This window comes from Mytilus galloprovincialis, chromosome 14, assembly GCF_965363235.1.
Source record: "Mytilus galloprovincialis chromosome 14, xbMytGall1.hap1.1, whole genome shotgun sequence".
In the NCBI taxonomy this organism is placed as follows: domain Eukaryota; kingdom Metazoa; phylum Mollusca; class Bivalvia; order Mytilida; family Mytilidae; genus Mytilus; species Mytilus galloprovincialis.
This window is the reverse complement of record NC_134851.1, coordinates 14,733,474-14,753,803: the sequence shown is the minus strand read 5'-3', so window position 1 is coordinate 14,753,803 and position 20,330 is coordinate 14,733,474. Positions and strand designations below refer to the sequence as shown.

The 20,330-nt window shown below is 31.9% G+C and overlaps 1 protein-coding gene across 6 annotated transcripts in view; it reads right to left on the bottom strand.

Annotated features, from left to right (window-relative positions):
* The window catches only part of LOC143059650 (glycerol-3-phosphate dehydrogenase, mitochondrial-like), a 65,034-nt gene extending 44,707 nt beyond the window's left edge, over window positions 1–20,327 (bottom strand). For 5 of the 6 annotated variants that reach the window (XM_076233176.1, XM_076233173.1, XM_076233175.1 and 2 more), the window contains exons 1-2: window positions 20,266–20,327; window positions 14–163 (exon numbers count right to left, since the gene is read on the bottom strand). In XM_076233176.1, the coding sequence (XP_076089291.1) occupies window positions 14–133 (120 nt within the window). In that variant the 5' untranslated portion in view covers window positions 134–163; window positions 20,266–20,327. Of the gene's footprint in view, window positions 1–13; window positions 164–20,226 lie in introns of all 6 variants that reach the window. The other variant, XM_076233174.1, reaches the window with a different exon arrangement.
* Between the last annotated feature and the right edge of the window lie 3 nt (window positions 20,328–20,330).

The following is a 20,330-nucleotide window of genomic DNA, read 5'->3' as shown; positions in this document are numbered from 1 at the left end:
TTTTTATGTATACCTGATTTTGTCGTTTAAGTTTAGGGTAGACATAGGCAATCACACAAACACCTCCACCAATCACTAATCCTTTCTTTGAGACCCTCTGAAAGGATTTCAGAATGGTGTGGAAGTTCCTCATTGTACCCAATTTAACCTCTACTGTTTTGACCTGAAAAAATAATTAATAATGTTAGAAAACCTCATGATGTTCATCTTAATATGTTCATGTTATTTGTATTTCATTCTTGTAATCATGATATGTCATACATACGAGTATGTTCAATATTAAGTATTGTAACAAATTTCGTTTATTATATAGGGTTTTTTATTATCATTGTAATCAGATTACTTATTCTTATTAACTGTTATAAAGTAATTCATTTTTATTGCCTTTGATCGATTGTACTTGTTTAATGTCAAGTTAATCAGCAGGTGCCCATTGCTATGTTTATAGTGCCTTGGTTGACCTCAGCTTCCGTTGACCTTAGCTCCAGGATCCTGTAATATAGCTCCTGTACAATATTTCTTTGATCATACATACATGTAGTTATTTAACTATATATTGTAATCAGGCTACTAGAGTAGTATAAAAGAGAGAAATTGGTAGTGAGAGGATATACTATACACATGGAGATACGATTTTGTGTATCAGATGAGTGTAACGGTAGGAGATTTAGGATTATGTCATCGTATTGTTGAGCCTGCAGTTTAGATGTTGTAAACTTAAATTACTGTTATATGTAATTTGGATTTTGAATAATACAGTATTGAACTTTTAATCGACTTTGTGATTATCTCAACTTGCAAGACTTTGTTCAGACTACACCAGGATCCATTTATCTATAAATGTGAACAGGATTCCTTTAATCACATTATTTACCAGTAGACTTTTAGGGAAACCCTGTTAAAGAATATACTTGGCATTTGTCTTCCATGTACCAGTAAAACTTATACACCCAACAACACAACACAACCACAAGAATACACATTTTAGTTTAATGTTGCGTAACGGCAAACTAAACTTTTTTCGTCACAGTATATATATTTACTTATTTCATCTGCAGTAAATAACACCTTTTATCATAATTTAATCAGTCAGAGCTCTGACATAAACAAGTCAGAATAAAATGACTTCTTCAAGTCAGAAAATGTTTTGAAATTCTGACCTGTACGGGTCAATTTTTGTTTTGCGTAGTTTTCCATCGAGTCCGTCAAACCAGAAGATATTTTGAATTTGCCGCCGATCTAAGACACATACGATCACGTGGTTTTTTGGGAGAGATCATGTGTTTGAGAGTCGTTGTTTTGGGAGTTTCTCAAACGAAAAGTTAATGAAAATATAGTGATTATTTACGTTTTTTTAGTGAAAATCTAGGTCAATGTGGTCATTTTCAGAAGGTAATACATATTACCTCCGTATTTTCATGGCCTTTTTAATATTTTTTTGCATGTGAAGAAGGTCTTTGCAAGTGATTTTGTTGCTGTTTCATGAAGGCGCGTGACCTGTAAATACGGACGCGTGGCCTTTGAGATGACCTGGTGTCTGACAATTCTGACTTGTTCAGGTCAGAAAATGTTGTTATGATAATGAACTGTTATTTTCGGGAGACAACTCGTGTTGTCTTAAATAGTATTAACATTAATAACCACTGAGTCGGTGCAATTTTAAAAGTAAAATTATTGCTTCGGGCTGAACATCATCACGTGATTTTTCTATTTTTAAACTCAATCATGAATTGACTTTTTAACCTTTCCGAGTTTGCGGCTTATAAATATATTTGTTTTTTCGTTTCTCCCAATGAGAAAAACGATCTTTTGAATATTGATATTAATGAAAATGAAATGAAATCGGAATAATTTTAATAAAGGAAAAGGGAAGGGAGGGTTTAACTAAAGAACCGAAATATTTTTTTATTTATATTTTAAAAATCATTTTAACTTGAGAACATTATAAAGAGATTCACAAAACGGGTTTTTCAATTATGAACATGGAATATGATATTAAAAACAAATCAAATGAAATGTAGGGTAAGTCTCCAGGGATCACGTACCCTACCCCTGTCATTTGACAATGTTGAACAGTCGAGATCCCTGCCCCCTAAACTCAATTTGTTCTCTCTGTAAAGTATAATGAAATATACCAGGCTAGTCTCTATGGGTCGCCCCACCCCTTGTCATTTGAGAATGATCTTATATCTTGAAAATGGTCGAGATCCCCACCTGTAAACCATATATATTCCTTTTTATAATGTCAAATTGATTTGAATGAAATATACCGGGCTAGTCTCTGGGGGGGAGGGGGGGATTATTGGGGGGGTGGGGGGGAAGGTAGGGGGTTTCACCCCTACTGTGTGAAAATGTGAAAACATGTAAATGGTCAAGATCCCCACCCCTGAACCATATATATTAGTGTAAGGCAGGCCTCGACAATAACGCTTGTCCGATTGCCCGGTACCAGAGGGAAAAAAGGTCGGACAAGTAATAGCTGTATCAAGCTTGTCCGTTGGGACAAGTGCAATTATTCTGCAGAAAATAACTTTAATCCAATTTTGATGAACAAAGTAATTATAAACAAAAAACAAGAAAACAAATATTAATTTGACATGTTTCTGTATTCTGTTTATTCAAGTGCAAAACCTTTTTCTTCGACATGTTTACTTGCAATCGATATTTTTAACTGGTTCTTTGTCAAGTACTTTTTTCACAGGTAAAAGGTATACTATTCTCGGAAACCAGTCTTACTAATCCAAATCAATGATGCGCTTTGTAGATAAGGTAACTTTACAGGACAGTAAGTTCGTCACCTCGACAGATTCAGCTCCAAGTTTAATAGACAGTTTGGCACCGTAGGAGACATAATTAGTAGACATGATTGATAGACAGTTTGACAAGGCAGGAGACATTTCGGGACCAAGACAAATCAGTACCTCATTTTGCTACCTTATTCTGTTCCTTTTAATACAAATGTAAATACCATACCCGTAATTTTTTCACAAAAATATTTAATAGAAATTTTTTGGACAAGTAACAATTTCATTCGGACAAGTAAATTTTGGTATGTACTTGTCCTACAGGACAAGTTGAAAAAAAAGTTATTGTAGAGGCCTGTAAGGGACAACAAGACAAATCAAATGAAATAAAGATAAAGTCCCTTGGGGTCACCCCACCCCCTCATGTTTGAAAACTTGTAAACAGTTATGATCCCCACCCCTTAAGCCTATATATTATTAAATATATGGGACAATACAAGGAATCAAATGAAATAAAGGGAAAGTCCATGGGGGTCATCCCCATCCCCCTTTTTGAAATGGTCTGGATCACCACCCCTAAACCATATAATATTCCTGTTCGTCATTTCAAGAAGATTTGAATGACATACAGGGTCAATCCCTAATTATATGGCATATATGTTTTCCTATGAAGTTACACATCTATAATTCTTACCCCAGATGCTTAGCCACATAAACAAATGATAAAGCATTAACCTTTTATTTGAAATATAGATAGTCTTTGTTTCTACAGAAGTGAGAAGAACATTGGAAGTCAGTATGTTCTGACTTATAAAAATCTGAATGTTCTGACTTATGAAAGTCTGAATGTTCTGACTTTAATTTAATAAGGCCAGAAAGACTCCGAATGATCTGAAGATAATGACTTGTTTTTAATGTTTAGAGTATTTTAGAATATGAATGCTCTTGCAATTGTCATGCTAGTACCATAAGAAACCCTGACACCATTTTTTTTCCCCAAAAAAATCTATATTAAGAATAACAAGTGTACAATTGAACATAAATTACAAAGCTATAAATGTTGCTAAAAAATCTATTTAAAAAACACCCAATAGATAGTTGTAGTGAAAATATTATGTATTTATATGTACCACTTCTTGAAGGACAACAAATTCACCAAACTTAGTCTGATTTTCTAAGAATTTTCTCCTCAACATTTTTTTAACAGAACATGATTTGACCTGTTTAAGTCAGTTTACAGAAAAAAAATCCGATCAAACTAGGTTTCTTCATCTTAGTCCCCCCTTTTTCTCCTTATCTGAATCTGCTACTGTTGAGATGATTAATTTTTTTTAAGAAACAATTCAGTCAAATGGTTTTTAGAATAATGTTTTTTACAACCAAAAGTTCTATATGGACCATAATTTGGTATTCGGCCTTTGGTTTCTTTTTGTATCCTTTTTTATAAGTTCTAAAATTTTAATTTTTATTTTGTGGGTTGTGTTGGTGTTAGAATAGTATGAATGGAACAATTGAGTTTTTCGAGAAAAAATTAATACATTTTGATTCACCTTTTACGTGACAGGAAACCAAACAGGAAACCAATCTTTATTTTCTTTATTTTGCACAATATAATTCAAAAGGCATAAATAAACACCATTACTAGTGTTACTTGCTTCATGTTAATATTTAAAATCTATTTTCAATGTTATATTAAAGTTTTTTTTAAACGTGACATAGTCTGGAAACCATAATTATAAGAAACCGAAAGCATTTTTTTAGTTTTATTTTATTGCAAAATCTGCTTAAAATAATCTGAACAGTATACTTTTTCTTAAAATCCATCTTAAATGTAACAGTATTATAAAACTCCTAAATATGTGCTTGTTTTGAAAACAATTAGTACAATTTATTCAGAATTTTCCATATTTTCTTCATTGATACAGGATACCATAATCGTTGTATCTTGATGTTTTGGCCAAAAAAATATATTTATATTTGGTTTTGAAATTCCAGTTATATAAAATTTATTCCAAATCATTGGCAATGTAAAATTCTTTAAATCCAGTAAAGAAAAAAACTTTTAACTTGGAATTAAAATCTTTAAAATAGGCACCATGTGATATTTGTGACCTGTACACCATCTACATGGTTTCCACATTTTAACCTACTTTAGTGGGCTAAAATCAATAAAGTACTTCCTTTCAAGTCATGCCTGGTAAAAGTTTACTTTTCCTTTGACAAGTTTATTGCGTTTCTGAAAAGTGTTTGCAGAACATGAATAAAAAAAAATAATTAAAAATTGTGACAAAGTTACCAACTTTGTACATTCCTAGTGTAACGGTATATTAACATGCATTTTTCATTTAATTATCTTTATTCACCTAAAAATATCCAGTAATATTTACTGCTGAAGCAAAATCAATCCAACGAACATCGGCACCATGATAAGAGACGTAATTTGGATTGAATTTTCCAAGGACCCTTTACATCGTTATTGGGAAACGTAGTGTGTTTAAACTTCGGTCAAATTTGAAATCGATTTTGTCAAGTCATTGGGCATTTATTTTCGCACAAGATCGTATGTAACATTATGCACATAGGAATAATAATAGACCCCTGGCGCAATCTCTTTGAAAATTGTATTTTCCTTTTTTAAACAAGTCGAAACAAGTCTACAGATTATGTTTGCTAACATCCTGTTGGAAACAAAAACAATGTTTAGAACTAGTATATCGTATGTCCGGCTGTAAAGGCGTGATCACATGTTAGTCACATGTTTCACGTATGACCGGAAATGATTAGAACTTAAGGACAAAAACAATTTTAATAAATAACTGGACTTCTGTTTCGTGTGAAATGTAACGCATAACGATAACGTCATTTTCTTACTTAATTATTACGAAGATCAAAACAAGAATGTAAATCATCTCTGATTTACCTGTTTGATCATCTCGCAAGAGTTCATATTTGCATATTGTTTTTAAGAATTCTATTACAACAAAGCAGATTACATCATCTAAAATCGGACACAAAAATCACGCCACTGTTCTTACATCTGCTACATAAATACTTATAGTTCTCGGCATTTTCTTCTAACTATTCTTATTGGTCGATGTTCTTTGTTATTTGAAAGCAAAAGTTACGAATTTGCCGGTGACGATTATCTATAAATCAGTCAGCGTTATGCTCTTCGGAAGCAAAAAGTAACGCGAGAAACGACACAAAAATACGGTTGTAGAATCTTTGAAATTCGTATATTTCAATTTTTTTTCTAGGGAAGAGTAGCATACACTTGTATGTTAATAAAAATAATGGCATCTTTAGATGTAGTTACAACTTTTCTTACAGTAATTCAAATTTTATCACTTTTCTATAGTTATAGGAAACGGAGCCCAATAGCAAATTATGGTCCATATATGTTAACTTTACAGACAAAAAAGTCATGAAAATACAGAAATAAAATAAATTTTTAAGATATAAATTTGATGAAATTTGTTAAAAAATACATTTGAATATAAAATATACCAAATACATTTTTTTTATAGTCCTCAATATTGTGACTTAAAAGTTGACATAAGTTTAGTTTTGACTGACTCTTTGAAGTCAGAACATGATTTGACCTGTTAAAGTCAGTTTACAGAGAAAATTAAATCCAATCAAAACTAGGTCTTCTTCTTCTAAGCCCCCCCCCCCCTTTTCCCTTTTATCTGAATCTGCCAATGTTGAGTTAATTAATTGATAAGTTTATTAGAAACAATTCAGTCAAATGGTTAAAATAATATATTTTACAACCTAAAGTTCCATGTGTTAACTTAACAGAAAAGAAAGGTCATGAAAATACAGAAATATAATAAAATTTAAAGATGATTTGATGAAATTTGTAATCAAAATATATTTGAATTATATAAAATATTAGTTCTCATTATTGTGGCTTTATTATTGGGGGTCTTTTATCTGATTTTCCCATACGTTCTTAAATGCATATATTTATCACAATGCCAGACTTAACAGTTCTAATAATAAGTTAAAGTGAAGTTTTTGACTGACTCTTTGAAGTCCAGGGTTTTCCATTCATTTTGGCCTAACAGGCCAAAATGAATAAGTAGGCGGTCACCGGAAAGAAGGGGGGTCCGGGGGGGCTTGCCCCCCCGAAAAAATTTTGAAATCTAGATTCAAAATCCTGGCATCTGGTGAATTTTAAGACAATATTTTATGCTTGTCAAATTGACATACTACCAGAAGAACTTTTTTTCTAAAAAATTTTGTCTGCACAATTTTAAGAGTTTGAATACTGCTATAATTTAAACGTTGACAAAATTGAGCATACTGTTCAAATTCTGTATTGGATACAGCAATTTTATTTATTAGAAATTTTAATTATAGATAGGATGCACACTTTATTCTATATAATCATGTCTTTTTTAAGCTTTTGTTTTGAAATAATTTTGCAATATATTTAAGGTCAAATCCCAAACTAAACATGCTGTTGAAACAAAAAACTTTTTCAAGTCATCCATGATGATGCATAACTATAACAAACAAAATTGGATCTGAAATTAAGTCACACTTTTCATCTCTTCCTATCACACATTGTTTTTGAGTGCATTGAAATGGTTCCAAAGATACATGTAGTATTGGCCCTATTGGCAAGAATTCATAATGAAAATTACCATAAAAAAGGATAAAAAATATTTTAAAAAAGTATGAAGCCGAATGTTAAAGACCGGACTGGGGGTATAAATAGAATCCAATGAGAAATATTATGGCTTCTTGGGTTTTCTTTGCAGTTTTCAAGTGTAAGGACCATTTTTTCAGATATCTCAACTAATAATTTTTTGTTTCCTTTAGGAATGGGCAACCAAGCAGGAACATATATTATCTGCATTTTGACAAACTTTTGTTGAAAAAAATTCATAAATATAAGAAATATTGACTGTTCAAAAACTCAAGTGGTCAAATTTTCAAAATTTGAATTTCCCAGACTGACAGATAAGGCGGAGCTTGCATCAGCTGTTTTCTGTTTTTGTTTACATAAATACCACATGCACATGCTGATAAGTGAAAATTTTTTACCTTTGCATGTGTTCAGCTTTAATCTAAACTTTATTCCATTTCACAGTAATGACTTTTAAAAATTCCATTTGTTCATAATAACTAGTCAAGCCGTTAATTTTATTAATATGAAATAGAGTAATTTACTTTTAATGAAAATCATTTAGATTTGGTAGAAACTCCAATGTATACTAGAATAGGGAAGAATGTAATAATCAAAACACTAATCCCATTTGTGACCCATATATTCTTGACATGATGGATTTGGGAACCATTTCCTAACCAGTTCAAGGACACATTTTGGTATTAAATCTCTCCTGTGATACGTATATTTTCTCCTTGGTCTGTCCCTTTTAAGTGCATCTCTCTTTCTCCTTAAATATCTTGGGTCGTTCCACACCCCTCTATGAAAAAGGTTTGTCCAAAAACGTTTGAATTCATCTTTTCTTAAGAAAGAATTTCTTTCATGAGGTGCACAATTTTCATTTTCCCACCACATTTGTCTATTTCGTTCATCTGTTATACACGGGCGACATAAACAATAACTACATTCAGGTGACTCTTGGTCCTGTTCAATATGATAATTTTCTGAATGGTCATTGCTTTCAGAATTGTTCACATTATTCTGGTCATAATTAGCCTCTTTAAAATCCCAATCATTATGAGCAAAAAAGTAATATATTGCATCTCTCTGCTCTTGTGTAACTTCAAGTGCTAACACAGAAGTGACATTACTACATTCATTGTTTCCCTCCATGTTTTATAAAATGGAAATGAACTTCCAAAATCTAGGATGTGTAATCTGCAACCCAAGGCACAATGAGGATTTCGATTTGAACAGATTTAATAAAAGTACTTGGAAATGTTGATAAACATTCTTTTGGGTAAAATAATAGTTCACAATTAAAAAAAAATATCAGATATATTTTTGATAAAGGAATCTTCATTTTTTTTATTTTCTTTATCCCAAATAAGGCCTCAAAAATGCCCTATGACAGTGATATTTTACACATGTTGTGTTTGTGTGTCATTAATTTGGCGGGAATGGACATATCTGCAAGTACTAAAACTGTAACTGATACATTAGTAAAGGGGTGTGAGAAATTTTTAAGAACAATAAAGATTAATGTTCAAAACAAAAATAGTAAAATTCTTTATCATAAATTTTATTTTTAAATCTCATTCATTTTTATCTCCTAAATTTGTCAAAAATTATTAACAAAATATAGTACATATATATTAATAAATTTGACTTGAGTACTTATATACCCCTTCTTAAATTAAATAGATTGATCCATATGTCAGACAACATTACCTCCTCAGCCTTTCTTATAGTATTTCTAATAGTAATTTTTATAAACGATCTTTGTTGAAAATGTCAGAAAGTGAGAAAAAAGCTAGAAAAAGAACTCCGTGTTTTCGGATTGAAGTGTCAGGTACTGAAGAAAAGAAGGATGAAATTTTTGGAAAATTTGCTTCAATTAGACAAGAATTGACAAAAAAAACAAACAAACCTATGGGAAACCTGCAGGTTATTGAAGCTTTATTGCAAAAATGGAATGAAGAGAATGATACCAGTAACACCCAGTCAGAAGAGTTTCAAGAGAAACCCTGTCCATCCACATTCATCAGATCAAAGAAAGGAGACACAAACCAACATATTTTTCTGACTGCAGAAGATTCATTTAAAAGGCTTATATCGGTTGTTGATTGGCATGCAAGATGTTGTAAAGAAAAACTTAAACCTACAAAAATGTTGAAAAAAGGACATGTTTGCAAAACAAGCCTAAAATGTAACGATAAAGAGACACCTCATGTATTTTCTTGGTCCTCCTCTCCTTATTTACCCACAAAGGATTACTTAGTGAACAGTAGAGTAAATCATGGGATTACATGTAGTGGAATATTGCCTGCAGTCTACAAGAGATTTGCACAAGGATCAGGAATAGGGGTTATAAGTGATGAAAATCGTGCATCCTTTTTCAACGTTCACAGTCAGCACATACAAGAGGAGTATAAATATTCAACTGACATAGCACTTTTACAAGAGATAGCATCTTATGAAGAACTTGATAGCAAGATAGACATTATGTCAGATGCAAGACACGGCTGGCGAAAGAATGCAAAAGATACAAGTGTTGTTTGCATTGGAGAAAAAACACATAAAGTTATCAGTTGTGAACAATTTGTAACGAAAACAATGGACCCTGTATCTCAACGACATGAAAGACTTGGGACAGAGAAGATCTTCAACTATTTACATGAAAACGATGTAACAGTGAATGTTCATTGCCATGACAGGAATTTGTCAATAAACAAATATGTAAGGGAAAATACAGAAGCAATCAATCAGAACGATGTATGGCATTGTGTTAAGTCTGTAAAATCCGCTTTAAAGAAGGTGTCAACTGGATCTAAATCTTCTGAGGGGAAAACATGGTCATTCCAATTATCAGACAAGCTTGAACCTGTGGCTACCCACATGCATTGGGCTGTTCAGAACTGCAACCAAGATGAAAAGAAACTGAAGAAGAGTTTATTAAATATCCTCGATCACTATAAGAATATTCACACTGACTGCCATGAGAGTGCCAGGTGTAAGGTTGATGACAAATATGAACTGTCACGAATTTTAATAACCTCGCCAGTTGCTGAAAAACTTCTTTTAAGTGTAATACTTAATTCAACACTATACAAATATGCAAAGGATTATGTTCTTGGAAGGGATACATTTTATGTTGAGAGTTTTAACAATGTAACAAATATTTATCAAAACAAAAGAATTGTGTTCGGTGATAGCCAATACAATGCCCGAGCCAACCTTAGTGTACTTCACTGGAATGAAAATGTTGATAGAGACTTTACTTCAGTGTCAAATTATCAAAATCACAGGATGCCAAGGAGTAAAAAAGGGAAGAAAAACTACAAAAGAGCTACATATAAATTTAGAGACAATATTTGGTCAAGATTTATGAAAAGTATTTATTCAAAAAGAAATCGTAGACAGTAGAACAAAAAAAGTGTTTTAAATGTGATATTTCAAATAAAATTCTGCAGTTTTCAAGACATTTGTTTTTTTTAATTAACTAGAAATAAGCACAGTACAAGAAATTTAATACTGTGTACTATTTTCTGTAAATTTTTGTTTTTCTATTTCTGTAATTATAATTTAGACATTTACTGTAAATTATTCATACTAATTAATTTTTATCACTCATTGCAATTTTAATTATACTTACATGTGTACATTTCTGTTACAAAGATACATAAAATTTATCATTCAGATACAGCCATGTGTTATTATTGTAAACAGATGATGTGTATTTATAAATAGGATGTTGATAACAACAAGCTCCTCCCATCCCCATATAGGTTTTATTGCTTACCACCTGGTAATTTTTATAGGTCAAGTCAGGTCTTTAATGATCACAAGAAGTAACATTTATAGTTTTGCTTTATTTCAAAATTAGGGTTTTAATTTTACATCTATATTTAATGCCCCTCAATTGATGTTTTATAACTACTAAGTCTTAGTGTCATGATTTCATGTATTCTTGTTAAGTGTGACTTAATTTTTCAAAATTGAATTATATTTTTAATTCTGTCTGACAGCAAATTTGATTTGTAAATATTCCGTATTTGCTTGAAGTATTCAGGCCTGTTGGGTCATATCAAATCAGGAGACAAATAATGTATTCCATGTCTCCCAATTTAGAGACATCTCTAGATCTGGAGGATGTCTCCCGATCGGGGAATATTGACTAGCTGTCGAATCTTCGATCCAGCGTAGTGCATTTGAACCAAATTGACAATTATGTCATCGATTCATTCGCGACTATTAATAAAACACAACAGAACAAATTGAAAAATAATGCATGCAAACGTTATAAATTGTTTAATCATAAGAATCCACACCTTTGTGTCGCTTAGCGGGGAAAAATCTGTGATGGAACGTTTCATCGTCAACAGTTCAACAAATGAAAGTTTTTAACGACCTTGACATTGCATGACTTTCATATATACTCGATATCTCTCGGGATTTTTCTAATAAGTCTCTTTCGATGGATAACAGCCATGTGTTCCGATAGAAATACAAACCGGAACTCTCAAACGTAAATAAACCTCTAGATAATAATAAAGTTACGACGTATAGAATAGTCGTATAAGTAAAATATACATCTATTTTTTTTTTGACTGATGACGATTGAACCGGCCAAATAACTTCAAGTCGGAACATAATTTGACCAGTTTAAAACAAAATACATTTAAATATTGAATAATCAATATGCAAAATAAACTTTTTTATAGTCCTCATTATTGCGCTGTATGGGGACCTTATTTCCTCTGTCTTTTATCTGGCTTTTCCATACATTTTTAAATCAATATGAAAAAACTAGACTTAAAAGTTGAAATAAGTTTAGATGGGACTGACTTTTTCAAGTCAGAACACGATTTGACCTGTTAAAGTCAGTTTACAGAAAAAATATCCAATCAAACTAGGTTTCTTCATCTTAGCCCCCCCCCCCCCCCCCCCCCCTTTTCCCTTATTTGAATCTGCTACTGTTGAGTTAAAAAAAAAATTAAGAAACAATTCAGTCAAATGGTTTTAGAATAATGTTTTTTACAACCAAAAGTTCTATTTGTTAACTTAACAGAAAAAAAGTCATTAAAAAATAGAATAAATTTTTAAGATATTAATTTGATGAAATTTGTTAACAAAATACATTTGAATATAAAATATACCAAATACATTTTTGTAGTCCTCATTACAGTGTTCTCCCCAGAAATTTTGGATAGCATCACATTTTGCGTAAACAAAAATAACTGTATTTTTTTAATGTCATTTAACGCGTCGCGTTGATACTCTATTTCCTTTATATGTTAAACAGTTTTAGTTTATATTGTTCATGCAATTCATAACTGAGAATACAATTAAACTATAACCACAAAAACAGTTGTTTCAGTTTATGTTTTCTTTATTCATTTATAGTTACAGAATTATTTTTTTCCTTTTGTTCCAAACAAAAATAAAATATGTGGTTTCAGTTACCCAACAATAAGTCAAATGAATGAATGGTTCATTATACTTATAGTGCAACCTGTATATATACAAAACTAAATATCTAGTACACAAAATTAATTATTTTTTATATTATATTAAGTAAAGATAAAGTAGCAAAAGTAGCAAAAAAAAAATCAATTTAAAAACTTTTTTTTATCATGTTTATGAAATTCATTGTTTCATGGCACTCAATGAATTAGTCCCAGTAGTTTCTTATCTTTACATTAAAATGATATGTATTTTTAACAAAGTTATCTAACAAATAGTCTGTTAATGCGTAGTTTTCTCTCTAGGTATATTTTTTTCTGTCTACTGTCCATCTGTTGTCATTATCGTGAAAATGCGGATTTTTGTCATATCTCGTCCGGTTCCTATCCGTAGTTCACACAAAAATGTGCAATGGCGGCCGTAGAAAAATTTACGAAAATGAGTTCGAGAATAAACATTGTTTGACAAGAGATTGTGAATGAATAAGACGCTTTAATACATTAAATGGATTAAACATAAACTTAAGCCAATTATAATAACTTTTTAAAGAAGTATTAAACTTATTTTAGCTGTAAACCAAAATTCTCGCTCTCGTATTACCGGAAGAGAAAGAAAGTAATTTTTGGAGAGTTGCACAAATAAACGATCTTTTTAAAAAAAAATAATAATCGTTTCAAGCTTTGAAATTTCTTAATACAAAACATAGATTTCGAATTGTTTTGTGATTGCATTTTTCCATGTCGAAATGGGTGATTGCAGACACGTGGTATTAGTCATGTCACAAGTGTCACCTTGGGATATGGACCATAATTTGGTATTCGGCCTTTGGTTTCTTTTTGTATCCTTTTTTATAAGTTCTAAAACTTTAACTTTTATTCTGTGGGTTGTGTTGGTGTTAGAATAGTATTAATGGAACAATTGAGTTTTTCAAGAAAAAATTAATACATTTTGAGTTACCGTTTACGTGACAGGAAACCAAACAGGAAACCAATCTTTATTTTCTTTATTTTGCACAATATATTTCAAAAGACATAAATGAACACCATTACTAGTGTTACTTGCTTCATGTTAATATTTAAAATCTATTTTCAATGTTAAATTAAAGGTTTTTTTAAACGCGACAGGAAACCATAAGAAACCGAAAGCATTTTTTTAGTTTTATTTTATTGCAAAATCTGCTTAAAATAATCTGAACAGTATACTTTTTCTTAAAATCCATCTTAAATGTAACAGTATTATAAACCTCCTAAATATGTGATTTTTGAAAACAATTAGTACAATTTATTCAGAAATTTCCCTATTTTCTTCATTGATACAGGATACCATAATCGTTGTATCTTGATGTTTTAGCCAAAAAAATGTATTTATATTTGGTTTTGAAATTCCAGTTATATACAATTTATTCCAAATCATTGGCAATGTAAAATTCTTTAAATCCAGTAAAGAAAAAAACTTTTATCTTGGAATTAAAATCTTTAAAATAGGCACCATGTGATATTTGTGACCTGTACACCTTCTACATGATCTACATGGTTTCCACATTTTAACCTACTTTAGTGGGCTAAAATCAATAAAGTACTTCCTTTCAAGTCATGCATGGTAAAAGTTAACTTCTCCTTTGACAAGTTTATTGCGTTTCTGAAAAGTGTTTGCAGAACATGAATAAAACAAGAGGCTCTCAAGAGCCTGAATCGCTCACCTGAATTTTTTTGGTTTAATCTCTTATCAATGATTATTTTGGCTTTTCAATTTATTTAAATGTTCTTTGAATCGTCCTATTTTCTTCAAAAGCAAAAAAAAATCATTATCTCCTATGTTCTATTTTAGCCATAGGAGCTATGTTTCTTGACATACAAGGAAATGAAATATAAAATTTATACAAGATACTCTGAAACTCTGAAACTCATTTAGCCTAAGTTTGGCTGAAATTGATACAGCAGTTTCATAAGAGAAGATTTTTTAAAGTAAGTCAACATGATGAACAAATTGTGAAAAAAGTCTTTAAAGGGCAATAACTCCTAAAGAGGTCAATTGACAATTTTGGTCAAATTGACTTATTTGTAGATCTTACTTTGCTGATCATATTTGCTGTTTACAGTTTATCTTTATCTATAATAATATTCAAGATAATGACCAAAAACTGCAAAATTTCCTTAAAATTACCAATTAAGTGGCAGCAACCCAACAATTGGATGTTTGATTCATCTGAAAATTTCAGGGCTGATAGATATTGACCTAATGAACATTTTTACTCCATGTCAGATTTGCTCTTAATGCTTTCGTTTTTGAGATATAAGCCAAAAACTGCATTTGACCCCTATGTTCTATTTTAAGTAACAGCGGCCATGTTTTTTGACGGATCAAAAATCAAAGCACACACTTTGTGCAGGATAATCTAAGGAACAACCATGCTAAGTTTTAACCAAATCCATTCAGTAGTTTCAGAGGAGAAGATTTTTTAAAGTTAGCAAATATGATGAACAAATTGTGAAAAATTGTCATTAAAGGACAATAACCCCTTAAGGGGTCAATTGACAATTTTGGTCATATTAACTTATTTGTAGATCTTACTTTGCTGATCTTTTTTGCTGTTTACAGTTTATCTTTATCTATAATAATATTCAAGATAATGACCAAAAACTGCAAAATTTCCTTAAAATTACCAATTAAGTGGCAGCAACCCAACAATTGGATGTTTGATTCATCTGAAAATTTCAGGGCTGATAGATATTGACCTAATGAACATTTTTACTCCATGTCAGATTTGCTCTTAATGCTTTCGTTTTTGAGATATAAGCCAAAAACTGCATTTGACCCCTATGTTCTATTTTAAGTAACGGCGGCCATGTTTTTTGACGGATCAAAAATCAAAGCACACACTTTGTGCAGGATAATCTAAGGAACAACCATGCTAAGTTTTAACCAAATCCATTCAGTAGTTTCAGAGGAGAAGATTTTTTAAAGTTAGCAAATATGATGAACAAATTGTGAAAAATTGTCATTAAAGGACAATAACCCCTTAAGGGGTCAATTGACAATTTTGGTCATATTAACTTATTTGTAGATCTTACTTTGCTGTTTACAGTTTATCTTTATCTATAATAATATTCAAGATAATGACCAAAAACTGCAAAATTTCCTTAAAATTACCAATTAAGTGGCAGCAACCCAACAATGGTTTGTTTGATTCATCTAAAAATTTCAGGGCTGATAGATCTTGACCTAATGAACATTTTTACCCCATGTCAGATTTGCTCTAAATGCTTTCGTTTTTGAGATATAAGCCAAAAACTGCATTTGACCCCTATGTTCTATTTTAAGTAACGGCGGCCATGTTTTTTGACGGATCAAAAATCGAAGCGCACATTTTGTGCAGGATATACTAAGGAACAATCATGTTAAGTTTCATTCAAATCCATTCAGTAGTTTCAGAGGAGAAGATGTTTGAAAAATTGTTAACGACGACAGACGACGACGTCGACGACGACGGACACCAAGTGATGAGAAAAGCTCACATGGCCTTTTAGGCCAAGTGAGCTAAAAAATTAATTAAAAATTGTGACAAAGATACCAGCTTTGTACATTCCAAGTGTAATGGTATATTAACATGTATTTTTTATTAAATTATCTTTATTCACCTAAAATATCCAGTAATATTTACTACTGAAGCAAAATCAATCCAACGACCATCGGCACAATGATAAGAGACGTAATTTCGATTGAATTTTCCAAGGGCCCTTTACATCGTTATCCTGAAACGAAGTGTGTTATAACGTCTGTCAAATCTGAAATTGATTTTGTCAAGTCATTTGGCATTTATTTTCACACAAGATCGTATGTAACATTATGCACATAGGAAAAATAATAGACCCCCGGCGCAATCTCTTTGAAAATTGTATTTTCCTTTTTTAAACAAGACGAAACAAGTCTACAGATTATGTTTGCTAACATCCCGTTGGAAACAAAAACAATGTTTAGACCTAGTATTTCGTATATCCGGCCGTAAGGGTGTGATCACATGTTAGTCACATGTTTCAAGTATGACCGGAAATGATTAGAACTTAACGACAAAAACAATTTTAATAAAAAAAAAGGAAATAACTGGACTTCTGTTTCGTGTGAAATGTAACGCATAACGATAACGTCATTTTTTAACTTAATTATTACGAAGAACAAAACTAGAATGTAAATCCTCTCTGATTTACCTGTTTGAACATCTCGCGAGAGTTCATATTTGCATATTGTTATAAAGAATTCTATTACAACAAAGCAGATTACATCATCTAAAATTTGCGTTACGAAATCGGAAACCAAAGTAACGCTACTGTTCTTACACCTGCTACAGAAATACTTATAGTTCTCAGCATTTTCTTCTGACTATTCTTATTAGTCGATGTTCTTTATTATTTGAAAGCAAAAGTTACGAATTTGCCGGTGACGATTATCTATAAATCAGTCAGCGTTATGCACTTAGCATTCTTAGGAAGCGAAAAGTAACGCGAGAAACGCCACAAAAATACGGTCGTATAATCTTTGAAATTTGTTAATTTCAATTTTTTTTCTAGGGAAGAGTAGCATACACTTGTATGTTGATAAAAGTAAAGGAATCTTTAGATGTAGTTACAACTTTTCTTACAGTAATACACATTTTTATCACTTTTCTATCGTTATAGGAAACGAGCCCAATAGCAAATTATGGTCCATATACATGTACATAATATATATATATATATATATATATATATATATATATATATATATATATATATATATATTAAAAAAAAATTGTCATTGTTTCTAAAAAAGTGAGATCTGAAAAGGTTTTTTTATGTGTCAGCAATAAAATCTTAATCATGTTTTGGTTAGTGTATAGCTATCTATACATATTTCTTTTTCATTGTTTCAAAAGGAATTAGGTTTCTGGCAACGTTTTTTTATGTGTTGAATAATTCGTAATGAATCCCTGACAAATCGCCCCACTGGCAATTCGCCCCACACCTAATCGCCCCACTTTCTAAAAAATCGCCCTACTCTTGTTTACCAGTTCGCCCCACTTAGGAAAAAAGATGCAATCCCGTTGAAGTCCCTGCCCCGCTTCAATACCTATGAAAACCTTAGTGCAGTGCTATAACATAAAATTGCTGTTACTTGAACAATTAACAGGTTTCTTTTCAATTGTTATACAACTACATAGATTACAAGTATAAAGTTATTCTCCAAAGTCTTGTTTGTTCAACCATCACATATGCAAGCTGTGTTTGGCAGATTGGAAATTCAACAAACCTACACAAGTTGGATGAGGTTCAAAGACATGGCCTTGCCTTATGCCTTAATATGCCTTCAACTTCCAGCCTTGAAGTTCTTCAGATAATTGGTGGAGTCTTACCTTTAGAACTAAGAAGAGAAGAAATAGCAATTAGAGAATTGGCAAAAATTACATCATCTTTTACAACAGTCCCAATTAAGAAAAAGCTAGAAAACTGGAAAACAGAATCTAATCCGGAAACTTACATCTCTCCAATTGGAAAAATGATACTACAGGCAGATGATATGAAGAAGGAAACATCAATTGAAGTAAATAATATTGAACAGCAATATGAATGTCGTGGCATGTGTGCAATTAGAAGGGCACCGGAGTACTGGACCACATTGGGAAGTTCCAAAACAAGAACCAGTGAACAAGCCATTGAAGGACAAAGACTCATAAAACAACAATTAGAAGAACTTCCTCCAAATACAACAGTGGCATTCACAGATGGCTCATGCATGGGAAATCCTGGGCCTTGTGGTGCAGGAGCCATTATATACAATAATGAAGAGGAGGAAACAATACAGTACCCTGTATCAAACAGAGGATCAATACTACTAGCAGAGCTAGTAGCCATTAAACTTGTGCTGGAAAAAATAGACAATTATAATTGACGCAATGTTAAACAACTTAACATATACTCTGACAGCCAATCCGCCATAGGCATTATAACCTTAAATTGGAAATCAGAAAACTATCACAAAACCATACAAGAAATCAAAAACAGGAAAATAAAATTGGAACAAAAGGGTTTTAGTATCAACATCATTTGGACACCGGGGCACTCTGATATAGAGGGAAATGAACAGGCTGACCGTCTAGCAAAAGCAGCAGCAAAAGAAGCAGATAATAGGGAGGAAATGTCTTCAATCACGACAAAACAAGACATCAAACAAGCGGCGAGAACATCAGTCATTAAAAAATGGAAGACACAATGGGAATCTAGTGAGGTTGGGAGAAGATTTTTTAATCATCACCCAGATGCATCAAAAAGAATCAAACTCGACTTCCCATCAAAAAAACACTTCAATATATTAAACAGTCTCAGATCAGGATACTCCAAACTAAAGGGGTATCAACATTTCATTAACAGACATGTAGAAGACAACAAATGTACTTGTGGAGAAATAGAATCTGTAGAACATTTTTTATTATCTTGTGACAATTACAGTTTGGATAGAGAAAAACTCCGCCAGTCAATATATTTCAAAACAGGAACACTTAATCTAGATCTAGAAGAATTACTTAACACAGAAGCCAGTGCAGACATACAATATGCAGTTTCCGAGTTTATAGACGATACTAGAAGATTTGATCATTTGTTTTTATAAATCAGTATCAACAGCGCCTACCTAAATTAAAGTGAAAGTACAAAGAGAAAATACAAACGTGATTAATGTATTCAAACGCGCAAGTGACCAAAGTACATATGAGAAAATCAGTGTCAAGATGACGCATACTAAAGACTAAGACTCTCCAATGATGATACGAAAATGTATTTGCAATTATATTTTTAGAATGTTAAACATTATTTAACTTTAAAAAAAAAAATTGTATTCTGTGTAAATTAGTTTTCATTTAAGTGGGGCTAGTTGGAACACCTTTAAATTATATATTGAAGTAGATTTTACTTTTGCTTTTTTACTTTCAATAAATGGGGCGAGTTGACCAGTGAAAAATTAACGGGATTTAATCCTTTTCAAAAAGTGGGGCGTTTTGCCAGTGGGTTGATTTGTCCTGCTTCCATTCGATATCATGTTTTGATAAAAATTGGGCGCAAACATGAAGGGAAGAAGGGTGTGAACGGACTTAGGGTTTGACATGTGAGGTGCAAACTTGTAGGGTGCGAAAGTGTATTGGGCGCGAACGGACCTGATACCGTTGATGGCTTTATATAGTTTAAACATTTTTAGCAAAAAAAAACCCGATTTGATGTCTATACAGACAGCCCTCAACACTGACACTGTCAGTGACAACAGACAACAGGACAAGACAGACAGACACGACATCTGTCATCAGCCACTTCATCTTACACCGGAATTTATTCAATTAAACTATATTTTCAACGACACCATACACAATAAACTAACCCTTGTTTAAAAAAAACTTTTTAGAAGGACATAATACACCTCAAACTCTTATAAGGATTTAGTCGGCTGCTGCATTCTGCATGACCTTGACTTGGAATAACTTC